General features: G+C 46.2%; 1 protein-coding gene across 1 annotated transcript in view; it reads right to left on the bottom strand.

Annotated features, from left to right (window-relative positions):
• Positions 1-15,292, bottom strand: part of VAPA (VAMP associated protein A) — a 56,664-nt gene extending 41,372 nt beyond the window's left edge. The window contains exon 1 of the mRNA XM_075585375.1: positions 14,736-15,292. Within this exon, the coding sequence (XP_075441490.1) occupies positions 14,736-14,820 (85 nt within the window). The 5' untranslated portion in view covers positions 14,821-15,292. The remainder of the gene's footprint in view (positions 1-14,735) is intronic.
• Between the last annotated feature and the right edge of the window lie 2,117 nt (positions 15,293-17,409).

The raw sequence follows: 17,409 nt of genomic DNA, 5'->3' as shown, positions 1-17,409 counted from the left end.
TTCTAAAAAAAATAAACATGACATGTATCGGTATTTTAAACTGCACTTTCATGATAAACAAATAGTTTTATGGTCTTTGGCAAATGATGCCATCACTAAGAGACATTGTACAGTCGTTAACATTGTAAAATAATTACGTTGTAAGCTTGGCTTTGTTCTTTTGTTTACAAAGCAGAGCAGACAGGTATAAGTAGCCGACAGGCTTGGTTCATGTGTTCCTAACAAGAATGGATTCATATTTCTAGATTGTGAAAAATTAATAAGACATTTACTGTAAACCTTTGAGTGCAGAAAATGTTGCACCTCTGCACTATGGGATTGTGTGATCATGTCACAGGCAGGCCGACTAGGGCGGGTACATAAGTGGAGGATAAGAATGTATGTACTGTATGTATGTCTCTTTATATGTATAGTGCCATCTATGTACATAGCACTTCACAGCAGAAATACGTGACAAAATAATAGTTGACATAATAGGAATAAGCGCTAGACAAACGTAAACATTAGGAAAAGAAGTCACTGCCTCGAAGAGCTGGGAATCCAATGGTAAAGTACAGTAGGGAATAGGGAAAACTTGGGTACGGTACGAGGGTGTTATGGTACAGAAAGTGCTTATGTGAGGGGTCATGGTTAAGTGCATGAGATGTATAGTATTAGACAAGAGAGCTACCTAAATGCCAAGTTAGGTGTGCGTTTTAAAATGGGCTTAAAAAAGGTGGAGAGAGAGAGGGTGCCAGTCGGACAGAGGGGAAGGACATTCCCAGGCTGTGGGAAGTGAGCGAGAAAGGTTTTAGGCGGGAGAGGGCTTTCGATACAAAAAGCAGTAGACAGAAGACATTCTTAAGCAGACCACAAGAGTCGGACAGGTGCAGAGTGGGAAATTAAGAGCAGGAATGTATTGCCTTAAGAGAATCCCCTAGCGCTCACCGCTTGCAATCTCCACCTAGAAAACGAGAATTTCATGCATGAAGTAACCTGCACGTCATAAGGCCCCTAGAGTGCTGGCTGTAATTACATACAAGGTACGTCTTGCGGCACTGTGCTATTTGGCAATTGAATTTTTTCTAAAGGAATCTAAAATGACTCTTGGCTTAAACCAACAATACTACTTTCAAACTTTTTCCCCCCCTTCATTTATTATTTTGTATATGTAAAGCATGTGACCATGTACATTTTTAATGCTGGCAATCGTTTGGTGCTCCCGTTATAAAATCTGTTCAAATCCTGATTGTGTGACTAACATAATGGCTGCTTCAGTCAGTGTAACTCAGCAGCTACAATATATCATGATGTTACTAAAAGTACCATTATCTAGTGTTAGATTTTACAGCTCAAACTGCAGGGAATATTGGCAAAAACTATCCAAAACAGCATCTCCCCAGCAGCACAAGATCTCTGTATTAAAGCTGCAGTTCAATCAATAGCCCACATGTGTTTATTTAATAAATCAGTTCCGTACTAGCATTTTTTTAATAGAACAGTTTTTAAAGACATGTTTAATGTATTACTGTATAATGTAACAAGCATTGTGTTTCTATCGCAACCATTTACAAAGTGACATTCCCCTTCCTCTAATGAAACAGGCTCTGGCACACCCCTTTTTGAGCCTTGCCCTCTTTCTAGCAGTGCACCAATTGTATCTAGTGACTGCCTGGTCACATGATCTTCCCCACAGAACTTTGCATCTTTGGTCCTCTTCTGCTGCACCAACACATTTAGGCTGAGTACCCGCTGCACGCACCCGCACGGCCATCTTGCCCTGCTGGTGGCGCGTGCAAGTCACTGTACCGCAATCTGCAGAACTGTTTCCGGCGGGGGCGTGGCCAAAGCAGGTCGGGTGGGCACGGCCTATGGCTTTTGGAAGGTCCGGGAGGAAATCATGGGCAGGTCGACCGCAGCAGGTCCTCAGCTTTAGTGACCCCCCCCCCCCCCCAGAGCCAAATCTTCACCGATCGATCTGCAATTTAGCTAATTACTTGTCAGTGTGTAGTTAGTATTGATGCACATATGGAGTGTGCTGCTTTAAAGTCCGCTATAGAAAAGCACAGGGTGCTAAGTACTCAGTCACTGTTCTGTAATACTACAACACTGCTTTATTTATGGAAAAAAAACGTAAGATTTCACGTTTTGCTGCTTTAAAAAGTTAAAAATATTCCCACTAGGTTGAACTGCTCATTCAAGAAATGTGAGAAGAGACCAACATCCTGGGTACAAAAAAAAAGTGGTAAAAACTATGCAGAAGAGGCAGATTGCCCGATTGTGGCAACTGGACAAAGGCCGCGCCTATAGTGCCGTCGATGGCAACGTCACCCATCGCCAAAGTTATATTTATTTATTTTTATAAAATATTTTACCAGGAAGTAATACATTGAGAGTTGCCTCTCGTTTTCAAGTATGTCCTGGGCACAGAGTTAAGACAAATACATGGTTACAAATACAGTTACATAAATGAACAGGGTATACATTATGTACAAGACATTGCATGCACAGTTAAAGAAAATATATATTATGGGCTTATGAAACAGTTACAGACCAGATTAAAATGTGAGACAGCCTTAGATTTGAAAGAACTTAAACTGGTGGTGGATGTGAGAGTCTCTGGTAGGTTGTTCCAGTTTTGGGGTGTACAGTAAGAGGAGGAACGGCCGGATACTTTGTTGAACCTTGGGACCATAAACAGTCTTTTGGAGCCTGATCTCAGATGATAAGTGCTGCATGTGGTAGGGGTGAGGAGCTTGTTCAGATAGCTAGGTAGCTTGCCCATAAAGAATTTGAAGGCAAGACAGGAAAGGTGAACTTTGCGCCTAGACTCTAGTGATGACCAATCTAGTTCTTTGAGCATTTCGCAGTGATGTGTGTTGTAGTTGCATTGGAGAACAAAACGACAAATTGAATTGTAGAGGGTGTCAAGTTTGCTAAGGTGGGTTTGAGGTGCCGAGCCATATACTATGTCTCCATAGTCAATAATTGGCATTAGAATCTGCTGTGCGATACGCTTTCTGACCAGCAGACTTATGGAGGATTTGTTCCTGTAAAGTACCCCTAGTTTGGCATAGGTCTTGGTTGTCAGGGTATCAATGTGCATTCCGAATGTTAAGTGGGAGTCAAACCATAAGCCCAGGTATTTAAAACTAGTGACAGGTGTTAGGGTGGTGTTAGCGTTGGTTCTAATCAGGAGCTCAGTCGCTGAAAGCTTTAAAAATTTAGTCTTGGTCCCAAATACCATTGTTACAGTCTTGTCAGTGTTTAAAAACAGTTTGTTTTGGGAAATCCAGTTTTCGAGTCTCAAAAAGTCAGACTGAAGTATGTGTTGAAGGTCAGAGAGGCTATGGCTGTGTGCATATAGGATTGTGTCATCTGCATACATGTGTATTGAGGCTTCCTTACAAGCTGTGGGAAGATCATTGATGAACACTGAGAAGAGTAGGGGGCCCAGAACAGAGCCTTGCGGGACACCCCAGGTGATATCCAGGGGGTTGGATTTAGAGCCCGAGATGGACACATGTTGGGATCTACCTGATAGGTAGGACTGAAACCAGTTTAGAGCATGCTTCCCTATTCCAGAGCTCTGGAGTTTGTTAAGCAGGATAGCATGATCAACTGTATCAAAAGCCTTTGCAAAATCTAAGAATACTGCACCAGTGAGTTGTCCCCGTTCCATTCCACACTGGATTTCATTGCAAACTTTTAGCAGGGTAGTTACCGTGGAGTGTTTGGGACGAAAGCCAGATTGGAATTGGCTAGGGAAATTTGTCTTGGTATAGTGATCGCTTAATTGGGAGTGGACATATTTCACCGGGCGGCGGTGCGGGTCCCCGGCCATTTGATTGGTTCAAGGGCCGTCACGAGGCGACAGCCCTTGAAAAATCAAATTTTGCCGGCTACCAGTTTGTGGCGGCGACGTCGCTCCGTCGCATTGTTGCCGTCACGCTTACAATAAGCGCACGCGGCAGCGCATTTGTTTTCGGGCGACGTCGCGTCGCCGGCACTATAAGCGCGACCTTAGACTGCCTGTGTGTGACAAGACATGTACTGTAGAGGAAGCAGACTGCCTTCGTAGACGGAAAGGGGATTCATGGACATGATACAAGTCAGTAGATCTATGCCCTGCGACCCAATACTATGTCAGTGCAATGTAATGTCTGCATAATGAATAAACAATGCTGTGCCTTCCACGTAGCAACAATATCATCTGATAGAGGTTATATGTCCAATATCATCATTTTAAAATTACTTGTTTTACTTTTCTTCATTAAGATCTGTGAAATGCAGGAATTAAGCCATCTTCCCCTACTCAGATTCACATCTGAAAGCATGAAACATTAGGAGACGCCCACACTAGGGCTGAGACATTCATTAAAAATGTCAAATAAATCAAGAGGGAAAAAAAAAAAAAATTCTAGTGTATTGCAGATTTGATGTACATTTTCAATCGGACATGGCTGCTTACATCAGCCAGAATACAAATGTAAACATGAATTACCCTGCAATACTTATTCAGGAACATGTTAAATAAACCCTATACGAGAGAGAGAGCACAGGTGTATAATATATACACACAGGCAGAACCAGGGCACCCATGTAACTGATGGCCTGTCGAAAGTAAGTGATCTGGATCACATATAAGGAGTGCAATCCCACGCATATAGAAAGGAAAATGTCTCAGCCAATTTTGGTAACAAACCAAGACAGCGAGGAAGCACTTTACAGTGAGCTATTTTTAATCAGAGGGCAACCGTCTCAATTTGCAGTAATGCTGGATCTAAAGCAGCCAAAGATGTGCAGTTGCCATCCAAATACTCCAACAGGAAAGATAGCACTAAGCTCATAAAGAAAATTTCCTCGTCACAAAAAAGTACTATAAACAATAGCAGAAAAAATATCAGATCCAGCCACTTAGGATGCCCCTGCCATGGGTCTAAAGCAATACTAGGTATCAATGGGTGCTATGACACAAACAAACAAACACACACACACGTTAAGAAATAGTAATTATGGAAAAATGGAGTCAAGCACACCAAAAAACAGAGGATTCAATGAGTGGCAAAAATAAATAATAGTAATTTTAGTAGTATCTTTGGATGCTACTAAGAATTTTTAAGTCATTAAAAATTACCCTTTTTGCCACTCATTGAATCTGCTCTGTTTTTGGTGACACACACACGTATTCCTGCAACCAGCTCCAGAAAACTTGTAATTATTATCTTTAGGATTTTTATATTGCTTTGTACAAGCCAAGGAGGTTATAATGTAAGTGTAATGCTGGGAGACAGACAGCAAATGAGTATTTGGTGCATTGGTAAGAACAGTACTGAGATGCTGTTAGTCAATGATTTCCAGATTAGTCAACATTTTCCCCAGAGTAAAGACAAAAATGCGTTTCCTGCACATGAACCATACGAGACTTTAGACTGCCTACCCCTAAACCCCTAATCAGCAATTGCAAAACCAATAGTTTATCTCTTGCGATCGAACGTAGTCATAGGGCAGCAGGTGTCGATAAGAAATGATGACCTTTGGAAGTATAAAGCAATGAAGGCTAAACGAATATGAGCAACTACAAAGCGTATTTTTTTTTTTTTAAATATTCCATAAACAAGCAAAAATCCAATGCATTGTTTATACCTTCGATGCCCAACTATGTACTGTTAGGCTTCGGTACCAGTGCCTTCGCTGCACGCGCGCCCGTGAGGCTGGCGGCGCGTGCAGCCGATTCCCCGGTCTGCAGGGAGCTGCAGACCAAAAAAGACAGGGGGGGCCTGACGGGGGAGGGGACGTGGCGTCACCCGGCAGGTTCGCCCTCATTGGCTGAACCGCCGCCGGGGGGCATGGCTTAGCACTCCGTCGCGACTCCTGATCACAATTCTCTTGCGAGCAGGAGTCACTGTCGGCAAAGTGCAGCGCCCCCCCCCTCGCAGCGGTCCCGGTCCCATTGTGCAGCGGCTATTGTCCCTGAACCGTCCCCAACAGCGGGGACCTGGGCTCACTGCAGATGGTGACAGTTTGTTTGTTCGTTCGTTCATTCATTCATTCATTCCATCATCCGATAAAGACTTTGAAGACTCAAGAGTTATGTACGGTTTCCATGTTGGCCCAATGACACGCATCACGACTTACCAAGAATAGAATACGTTCATCAAATAAATCCCCATCTGGTAATAAACTCTGATTTAAATGAAGTAACTGAATGAAGTAGGTGATTTTATTGTGTTTAGAAAAACCACAAACTGCCATGTAACCTAGAGAATTTTATTTTACTCATTGAGTTCAGTTTCTAACTAGACCTTTTACAAAATGTGTAAACTGTGTATTCTGTGATATTTGTTATTGTGCTTCCACTTAAGACTCGTACAGTAGGTTAGAAATAAAAAAAATGCTCTAGGTCCTGAAAATTACAGGTGTCGCCTCAATATTTAAACCTCTTATCCTCAAGCTGTTCAAATGTTGTATGCAAAGCCTGCAAAAAAAAAAAGAGAACTATAAAAATAGTAACGTTATTAAATCAAAGTGCCCTTAATTATAAATATATTTCTACGTAGTCGAGAATAGGGAGCTGAATCCCACAATAGTGCTCTAGATATATACAAAATTGCCAAGTATTTGTACAATTTCATGAAAATGCATCCAATGTTTGTTTAACCTTATTGACACATATATAAAAGATATCTAAATAAAGAGTCTAGGAGTCAGTATGTGTGTATAGCCATCCATCTAAATTTTGTCTGTGCAGAAGTAAAGATAGATAGATTTCCTTTATGCACGGCTTGAGGCATAAGTGTATAAAGTGTGCGAGTGTAGGGGGGGGGGGGAGGGTGTAACAAGTCCTCCGGGCCTCCATGGGTCTATATAAACAATAACGGACCCTCCTAAATGCAATTGATGGAAGTTTGATCCATATAATGAAAAAGATTGCCGCGCCATAATAATACTTCCCACATGAGGAACAGGAAAAGAACAAAAGTCCAAGTTTCCTTGAATAGGGAGTCCTCACATACTCAAATCTCGGCGTGCTTCCGGTCAATCGAAATGTAAAAATCTCCCGCAAACAAGCAGGAACAAGGGCGCACAGCACTCAAACAAAATCAGGGCTTGATCTAAAGACCAGTAAAAACAGTTTAGTGGGACATCAGGCCAACAGTACAGCAAGCCAGGTAACCAACGCGTTTTCGCGCATTTACTGTTGTCAAGGTGCAGTTAATGTGTGAAACGTGTTAGAGTTAGCTTTTGCTATACCATTGCTCCAATAAACAGTTTTTACCAGTGTTGAGACCCCGCCCTGATTTTGTGCGCATGCTGTGTTCCGTTGTTCCAGCTTTTTTGTGAGAGATGTCTATGTAGGACTGCGTCATTTATATTTTACATTCATATTAGCAGTCATTAATCAAGATTAAGAATTAACAAAAATTGGATGTCCTCTATACATGAGCAAATGACACAATGCAAATTGTATTAAGTGTCAAAGCAGCAATCCTACCGTTAGGCTTTGGTCCTGCTGCGGCCAGCGGCGAGCGCGGCCGCGGACCACCAGCTCATTACCACCGGTCTGGATGTCCCCGCTGGCTCCTTCCGGCGTTGCTGACTGCATGCTGTGATGCGTCAGCCAGCCGGAGCTACAAGGAGCTTGTGGTTTCGGTGACTGCCGGGTCACGTGACACGGAAGGGAACCAATCACGGATTGGATCCCAGCAGTCAATCCGATTCCCCCCCCCTCCCGTTCCGATTTCCCAGGTGTGCGAGTGGCTGTGGGTGTGCGAGTGGCTGTGGGGCTGTCTGCAGTGCTGCGCTGTGTGTCTGTGTGATGGTCCCGCCCCCTCGTCATGGCCACGCCCCCCCCAACCCAGAAAAATCTCACTGCAGACCGCAGTGCAGTGAATTGCACGCGCCGCCGGCAAGCAAGGCGGCCGTGCGGGCTCGTGCAGTGTGGCCTTAGGCCAAAGCCCCGCTCCTCAGTCAGCGCGCCTGCACTGCAGACAGCCGGGGCGCTGACAGACACAGACCGCGATATGCAGGGAGCAGGAGGTGGGCGGGAGTGGGAGGGCGTGGCTTGAGCGGAGGGACCCGCTACTCCCTCCCCCTCCCTCCTCGGGCTGCAGGAGGGAGCTGCTGTGGGCTGCTGTAAGGTAAGCAGCTCCCTCCCCCTTCTGCCACCATACACACACACTACCTTGAGTAGGAAGCTGCCTGATGACAGCTCCCGCTCCCGCCCCCGATTGGCTCCTCAGCGCATCACATGACGCGTCACCGTTCGGGATCACAATTTTCTTGAATCCCCTGGCGGCTGACGCGTCACAGTGCGTAGTGAGCCATCAGCGAGGGGGGACTGGGACCGGCTCGGGAGGATTCCCCTGCTGGTGGGGAACGCTCGCGCCACCGGGCGCAGCGGGTCTCAGCCCTTAACCTAAAAAGGTTTCAAGACAGCTCAACCATAATTTGTATTTTCTTAAAAGCTGAAACATTTATGGCAGACAATTTCATTATATGATTGCATACACAATTTTATTGTACTGTATAGGCCATGACAGCTACTAATAAGAGTTCTTTTGTGGGCTTTATTTAAATGATTTATCTAAATGTGTTCACAATAAAGTTGTCCACATTTTAGTCTACTTGGCTGTTTGTTAGAAAACCAAACCGGAGAGATAAATACCTTTTGTTATGCTAATGCATGTTCTAATTTGTTGACTAGTATAATAGCAGGACACCATGCTGTTAATCTAACATGCCCATACAAAGGCATAAGCTAAACAAACTATGCACACAGAAATTCGTGTGGCAGGTAAGTCGTGGTATCCAGTGTTCCGGAGAAACTACTTCTTTCAAGCAGGCAAAATGCCAGCCAGGTGTTGAATTCCTCTCATCCCACACACTGGAGAAAAAAATGGACAAGTACCTATATAGCTATTAATTTGCTTAAATAACTTTCAGTAGCTTGGACTCGCTAGAGGGTCCTGCCCCTAATACATCCTGATAAAGAGCTGAGAAAAATAACACATTTATTACTCAGTTACTTACATGAATATTGAAAGATTCAGTTCCAAACACAACAGAGTTGCAATAAAGTGAAAGAACTGAAAACACCCTGTGTATGATTTTCACAGCTTCATGATACAAAAAGTGTTAAATAGCATTGCAAACTTAGGCCTGAAAAAACACAATAATAAAAGCCATGGAAGTCTTAATAAAAATGGACAGGTTTAAATCTAATCCCAGTTACATTTATTTACAAAGAATGCAGCAGGTATACCAAAGTGGCAGTGATCAAAAGTTTCTATGCAACTTAACCATAAACAAATCGCAACAACCATTTTTAAGATTGCAAAGAACACTTGACACCAACATTTCAGTAAAACACTGTATGCACATAGCAATGCTGTATCTGCAAATTGTATTTTTAGAAGCAAGGCGCTACACCTTTAAAAGATCTTCAAAAATCTGACTTCCTTTAACTCAATAGTTGAATAGCTAAAGCCTGCTCAGTACTAAGCACCCGTTGCTTAGAAACCCAAAATACGCCATAGAGATCTACCTGCAGCAATGACAAATTAGTCGCTTATGGTAATAATTAATACTAAAACTATTTCAGTCATTTATACCGGATATCAAAAGACACAGAAAGAGATGAAAGAGGAATTAGGGAGGTAAAATGGCAGACGGGAGGGGGAGAAAAAATGGGAGGTGGTAGGAAAGGGGAGAAAGGGAATATAAAGGAAATAAATTGTGTTGGAAGAAGTGAACTGAAAAAAAAGGTGCCAACAAGAAATGAGCAAAATTCAAGAGACTATGCTGATTGGCATCTGGGGATAAAAATGTGTAAACTAAGATGGACAATTCATCAATAATTGTTATGGTTTATAAACCATCTATTTCAAAGGGGGTAAGTCCTAAATAGTCATTTAACCCCCCTGGGATTTTGCTCTGCAGTGCAAATATCCAATATTGCTCTCTTCAGGCAACATAGAAAAAACGATAAAACTAGCACCTAATGAAGCACGAATGTGTGAAACGCGTTGTGTTATAGAGCAATATTTGCTGTCCTGTGAAGCTGCCGCTCCATGAGTTAGACTGCGGCCAGGCAGGGAACGGGCGCACTGCTGGGCGATTCGTGGGCGGCTAGGCGCGCGCTCGTCTGCGGGCGCAGCCACGACGTCACGGAGCTGGTTCGCCCTCATTGGGCGAACCGCTCACGTGACGCGCATGCGAGAGGCAAATTCAAATTTGCTTGCTGAGCGGGCGTAGGCGCTTGCTCACGCAAGCAAAACACATTGCCGCAATGCGTTTCATCACGGCCAGCGTGAGCGCAGCCGCCCAGCGCCACCCTGGACGAGGCCTAAGAGATCGCATGAACTGGGAGTGAGACCCGTCTGACTGCAACATACGGGATACGCTAACCCAGAAGTGGCAGACCAGCGCCTAGAAACAGCTGATCCAAGCGCGCGGGATACCCAGTTTAAAGATCCACTGTCTCACAGTTTTTGATCAATAACCAGGCAGCACGGACAAAACTTTCTACGACCCACTGAATTGCAGACATTTTATATGCAAATCTACTCTGGCTTTATTTGTACTGCCAAATATACCTGATCTTCACCTTCGGTGCGCTTGGTGTTTGGTACACCTAGGAACAAGTAGCCATGTACAAAAGTGAGGAAACAATAGTTACCCCAAAACTCCTCCTGAAAAGTGATGACTATTTGCAAAGTCCCTCAGGGGAAAGACACGAATGGGTGGAGATATGCTGATGGCACTGCATATTTTCACACGTTCACCAATATGCACACACACAATGTTGCTTTACATTTAGGAAGGCTTGTAGCAAAAAAGTGAAAGGCAACTAAGGTGCTCCTAAAATAAGCATTAGCAGTGATGTCAAAGGATTAAAGTGGTGTTAAAAACAAAATTCAGAAAACCACTGAGGAATTTACAACTAACATGAAGAAGAAACAATAGAGGGGGGGGGGGGTGGTGGATCTGTTAGAAGAAAATTATATTTTTGGCATGATTAAGTGACTGCACCATTAGCAAATTCATAGTACTCCTACTTGAAAGCAGGTCAAAGGACATGCAAGTTAATGTATCAGCCACATAGCTGATCTGCTCTCGATAAAGTAGGATTTCTTTTAGAGCATTGTACTTCCTCCAGATGTGCATTAAAAACATCGTAATAGTTTCAAATTTAGTGTGAATGATTCAATATCTATATAATCACATTTGATATTACAATCAGGAAAACAAGGCGTTGTTTCAGATTAAGGTTAAAGAGCCCGATTATTCGGACACCAAACGCTGGGCTGCTGCTTGGCAGTATGAGACATGTGACAGTCTTACTGGGACTATGAAGAACTATTTTCAACAGCTCATCTGTCAAAGTCAAACGGTCACGTGTCAGTATCAAACGGACCCGGCTGATTAAGGACACACAGGAGTACTGTATAACTACACTAGGGGGTAATTCCATATGAGGTCCCAATTCCTGCTAGTGCCCGTGATAGTTGTCAAATCTTAACACGAATGCATTGCTACTCTGAAAAAAAATAATTGAAAATGAGTACTTCTATAGCAACTTTGATGTGAATGCAGCATTGTTAGTTTATACTTAAATTATGGCCTGGTCACAAGTTCTCTGAGGATATGAGCAACACATTTGCAGTTCAACAGGCAGCTGATAGATATATTTACATTTTAAGTTATGGTGGGTGAAAAAGGCAACAAAAAACCTCCACCGTTAGCATATAGCCAATAAAGAATATCACTTGTGAGCACATTCACATATCTTAGGCTGGGTCCATAGAGGGGGAAGCCGCGCTGAGCCGTGCGGAAGCTCCGCGATGAGCCCTGTCATCCTCAATGAGGATGTCTTGAGAGGGGGCTCCCGCGAGCGTCCGCAGGCGTGCTGAGGCGAAGCGATTTTCAGCCGACAGCCGAAACTGTTTCTCAGCGCGATGTCGGCTGAAAACACCCAATCAGCGAGAAGCAGCGTCATGACGTCGACACTCGCCCTCCTCCCCCCGCCTAGTCTGCCAGTCCATGGAATCGCTCCTGACTGAGCAGGCGAGCCTCAGCACGGAGGAGCGCGTCTTCCCCCTCTATGGACTCAGCCTTAGGCCTCGGCCATGGTTATTGCGGGCGGAGGCACGCTTAGGCTGAGGGAAAGCGGGTGCTTTCCCTGGCCTTAGACAGGGCGCCGTCCGGGGGCGTATCGGCGGGCGGGCCAGTGACGTCACAGAGCTCACGTGACCGGCCCTGCGCTCTAGCAAGCGCGAAGATTTAAAATTTTCCTAAGACCTAAGCTTCCGCAAGCACGCGGAAGCGTAGGCGATCCCCTACTAATGCCGCTCTCATTGCGGCTGTAGGGGCTCAGTGCCGAGCGGCAGCGCGCCTCAGCCCGCAAGCACTATCCGTGGACGCGGCCTTAGGCAGGTCTGCAACCCTGCCTTTAAACCATTATCACCTAGCATACAGTGCTCTCACAGAAGCAAGGGATTCTGGGAAATGACATGCAAATGAGCACACGTGTCACCTTTTGCCTGGAATATCCATACACATGGAGCCCATAAGCAGATGCATCGCCATTCACACAGCTTTTAAGCACAGCATGGGACTAGCAAAGCAAGTCAAACCACTCACAGACATGTTTCAACCTTGATGGGTATCATCAGTGTGAGGTTGGTTTATACTTGCTTGCTAGGGGGGCTCCAGATGATGCTCCCCTCCTTTGTATCACACGTATCCACAGGGAGAGATGTACCCAACCAGCTGCCACAGGCATATCCACATCATGGTCATCACTACTATTAAAGACATCTCCTTCCCTACCATGCTCACATTTACTTTTTATAAAAAGTCTCAACTCTTAGAACAGATCAGTCACCTGTCCCTTCCAGGTGCATTAACGACATCACCATCCATTATTACTAATGCAGACACCCAACTTCTGCGCCTTAGTACAGGGGCGGCCAACTCCAGTCCTCAAGGGTCACAAACGAGCCAGGTATTAGGGATAACCATGCTTAAGCATAGGTGGCTCAATTATTTTGACTGTACCATCTGTGCTGAAGCGGGATATCCTTTAAACCTGACTTGCTGGTTGGTGGTGGCCCTGGAGGACTGCAGTTGGCTATCCCTGCTTTCGTAGATGGGGATGAAATGACATTTTATTTTTGCACACACACAATTACCTTTATCTCCACTCTAGCCCCCAAACGTCTCAAATAAACCGCCAAATTCAAGATAGGCCAATATCTTTCAGGGATGCCATTACCTACACCTTACGTACCAATAATATAACACAGCGACCAACAGGACTGTTTCAATACCTCATCTTCCACCAGGCTATGGCCCCAGTCTTCACTGCTTCAGGCGCAGTTTAAAGCCGCGACCGGCGGATTGTAGAGGAGCGTGGGGGCAGGGCCATGACTGGGCATATCTGCCCTTACATTGGTGCACACCGACCAAGTGACCGCGACACGGCACAGAAAGACAAAATCCTTGTCTTCCCAGCCAGCGTACGCATCACAGCGCTTTGCGCGCCCGCACAAGGCCACTGGGGCCCGCCCCATAGAGGGCTGTGCGTGGCGTGCACACGGTAGCGGATACTGGGGACCTGGCCTAAGGAGACAAGCAGGTGGGTGTCTAGTACTGTTGAGTACAGCAACTCATTAATTCCTCCACTACCATTTAGGCTGGGCACCATTGTAAATAAAGCAATCTCTTTGCATATCATTCAAGATGCTATTGCAATAAATCGCCTCCTTTCTTATATCCTATAATTTTTCCCCATAATATCACATGGGATAGGAACCACAGTTGGCCATACTTAACTCATAGCAAAATAACTAACAAACCCTCCTGCCACAGCCCATTTCCCAGGTAGATAAGAGGGGTACAAAGGGCTGTAACTTCAGGACGTGGCACAGGCTAATGTGCTCAGGCCATAGACCAGTGTTTTTCAAAAATCTGGGTTCATAGGAACCCTTGGGTTCCCCAGGCATTCCTAAAGGGTTCCCTGTAACTTTCAGATTGTACCAAATACAGATGAATTTACAATGCGTGTGATGTCAGACGCCTGTTCAAGAGCGTTGGGGTTCCTCAGAATTTCACATAGGGTTCCTTAAGCAAAACAAAGGTTGGAAACCACTGCCCTAGACAAATTAAGAGAGGGGAGGATAAGGAGTAACATTAGGAGATATATAAAATCAGCAGCAGCCCTTGATCCACTGCTGGATGAGGGTCTCAATGATCTTCAGGTACTGCAGTTCCAAGCCTCTCTTCCACCAAAAATAGATTTTAGGTGTGCGCACCCTTTTGTTATTTTTGTACAGTACCTTACAGGTATGTTTATAGCAGCAACCTCTCCAGTAGCCTGGTCTATACCATTTATGTGTGCCCCAATCCCCACACACACACGATAGCATGAAGAAGATTTGGAAGATATGCATAGGCCCTATTCAACGTATTGTGTAGCCATATTCATTGTCACGAAATATTTTAGCTCCATTCATTTTTATTCCATTAGGGGTATAACCGATCCCTTGGCAGAAAGGCAGCTTCACATCACACTGGATTAGGGGGGAGAGCTCGGTGATATCGCGCAGTAGCCGCTCTGCAGCCCCCCACATCTATCCCTCCCTGAAGGAGTTTATAAGGGCCTCCTCCAGCATCACAACAACAATAATAATAAATCACCACCAACATCCCGGCCTCCTCCCTCACCTCCCTCCGGCCCCCGCTCCTGTTACCTTTGAATTTAAGCTCGCTGGGGGGGTCGAGGATGAGGATCTGCTCGTGCTTCGACATGTTGGCCTCGGCTGCTGCGGCTGCCATTCACCTCACAGGGACCCGGGGAGGGGAGGGGGGAGACACGGGAAGGAGGCCTCCGGTGGCGGGGTCTGCGGCGAGGAGGGGCGGCTGTACGGTGAGGGGCGGGAGGGTCAGTCGCTTGTCGCCGCCTCCTCCCCCCTCCGCTTTCGGTGTCACCGCTGACTCAACACACACAGCACAATTGCGGCAACCGCGCAATGCCCTAATCACGTAGGCACGGGGGAGTGGGAGCCAGTGACGTCAGCGCGCAGGTCCGCCGCAACGCCCCGCCTACTACCGCTTCTCTCCTCCTCCTTTTCCCCTCGGCAACGGTGTTTCTCCCCCGCCACGCGAGCCTTCAACTGTGGGGTGACTTGTTGATTGACAATCTCCCGCGTGCCCCTTCGCGCGCTCGGGATGCGCGTGGTCACAGAGACTGAGCGCGGCCGTTGCTAGGATGCCTCGCGCCGCCCAGCAGCGACTAGTACTTCCAATAACCGTCGTAATTTCTCTGTGTAGGGGAGTGGCTGAGGGAGAAAGGAGAACGCAGGGAGAGGGGAGGGCGCAGGGCTCTGCCCTTCCTGCCTTTTTACTCCCCCAGGGGCGGGGGGTTGACAGGTTCTTAGGGGAACCCTTCGTTTACCTGTCAATTAACCAATTTTTCTCACCAAAACACTTTAATGTTTTGTTTGATCTACCTTTACATATAAACAAACGGTTCCTGAATACGCAGATATGTTTGTACATTTTTATTTTTTTTGCCTTGTTTTTAGGGCTGATTATGAAGAGTATTTTACTTGGTCTGCAAACTTAATTTGCAAAAAAAAACTCGATATTTTTTATTTGTAAAGTATTTCGCAGAAGTGCAGATGACATTATATTTGAATGCAGTGATAATGTCAATCTATCTCAGTAAACAATAGAGTAAGGCTGTGCTCAGGGTGCCGGCGTTGCGACATGCGCACGCACGATCGAGACTATCTAATGTTAGGCAATGAGGTATAGCAAGCGAAATGCTCCTCCTGGCAGCCAAGTAGCGTGTTGACGCTGCAACATTTTGCTAAGACAAGTGAATTTGTCTTTCAGGCTGCAGCGTGACGTCAGCGTCACGTGAGCTGGTTAAGCAAATGAGGGTGAACCAGCTCCGTGACGCGTTCTCCCTGCTCCCCTCCCCCCTTGATCGCCTCCCTAATCTCCTGCAGCCCAGTACGTTGGATGGTAACACATCGCGCGGGAGACGGCTGCGCGCAAGGGCGGGCACGCACACTATACGTCGCGACGCCGGCTCCCTGAGCGCGGCCTAAGGCTGCGGCCAGGGTGGCGCTGAGCGTGCAGGCGCTCGTGCGCAGTGGTGCAAGCGGGAAATTCAAATTTGCTTGCTTGGCACGCAGCTAAGCGCCGCGCATGCTCAGGCGCTTGCTCACGCTGGCCGCACACATTGCCGCAATGTGTTTCATCGCGGCCAGCGTGAGCGCACCCGCCCACTCAGTGCCACCCTGGCCGAGGCCTTAGAGTACTGTTTTCATGTCTGGAGCCCATGGCCTCTATGTATCAAAAAACAAATTCCGGACATACAACACACCGCGTCTATGTATTGATCTTGCTTGCTCCATTTCCGGGAAGATTTGCGTCTGTGAGGGATTGATGTAGTAAATGGAAGGAATTGGTGTGGGATTACATTTGCATATTTTATTTGGTCTATGTATTAAGGAATGTGCGGCTAATATCTTGATTTTTTTTTTTTTGCATTAGTTTTCTCCATCACCGTACAGGTTGCGTAAGTCGTTCTTTTAGTGCAGTATGCGCCCAATTTTTGTGAGGATCGGCGCTAGGCTCCGCCCCTTGGATGCATCACGCGACGACGTCAGCGGTGCGTGCTCAACTCAACCTCCATGCGCGCAGAGGCACGCCCCCGGCACTGTCATGCTGCGTTCACGTCCATCAAAGATGTGCCCGCTCCGCGCGCCACCTACGCACGCGCACCAACCAAACAGAGGAGGATCATCGGCTGCCTCTCGCCTGAGTCCAATCCGGGCCCCTCCTATCAGTCTCCTGCTATCCGGTGATGTTTTTCTGTCTAACCCTCCTGATTGATGCTTCCCCTTTAAATGCCTTCCTGTTTCCTTTGCACTTTGCTGAGCATAAACTAAGGTTTATGTGCTCTGCTCGCTGCTTGAAGTCTGTCTGTCTGTTCCAGTGCTTTGTCTGAACCTGTGCCTTGACCCTTGCTTGTACCCGAACCCGTCTCTTCTCTAATCCTGAACTTCGGCTTGTCTTTGGATTCCTTCTCTCTCCTCTCCCTGACCACGGTTTATGGATACCAACCATTCTTCTCTCTCCAACCCCGGACCACGGCAAGTACCACAACATACCTAAACTCTCCTACCCCGACCCGGCTTCACGACTCTGACTACGCACTCCGGACCCGGCTCCGTGGTTGTAGGGCGGCGGTTATATACATCCCCACCTCAGCCCCGCGTTCTAGTTCTGTTTGTGGTGAGCGCAGCGTGCCAATTTTACAACAGTAGAAATACACTTCACAAATATGTCATGTTTCAGACAGGAAAAAAAATTGAATTTTTTTTACGCAATTGTGTCTGCTCGCACGAACCT

The sequence above is a fragment of the Ascaphus truei genome, chromosome 2 (genome assembly GCF_040206685.1).
Source record: "Ascaphus truei isolate aAscTru1 chromosome 2, aAscTru1.hap1, whole genome shotgun sequence".
NCBI classification, from domain to species: Eukaryota; Metazoa; Chordata; class Amphibia; order Anura; family Ascaphidae; genus Ascaphus; species Ascaphus truei.
This window is presented reverse-complemented; position numbering and strand designations above follow the sequence as displayed.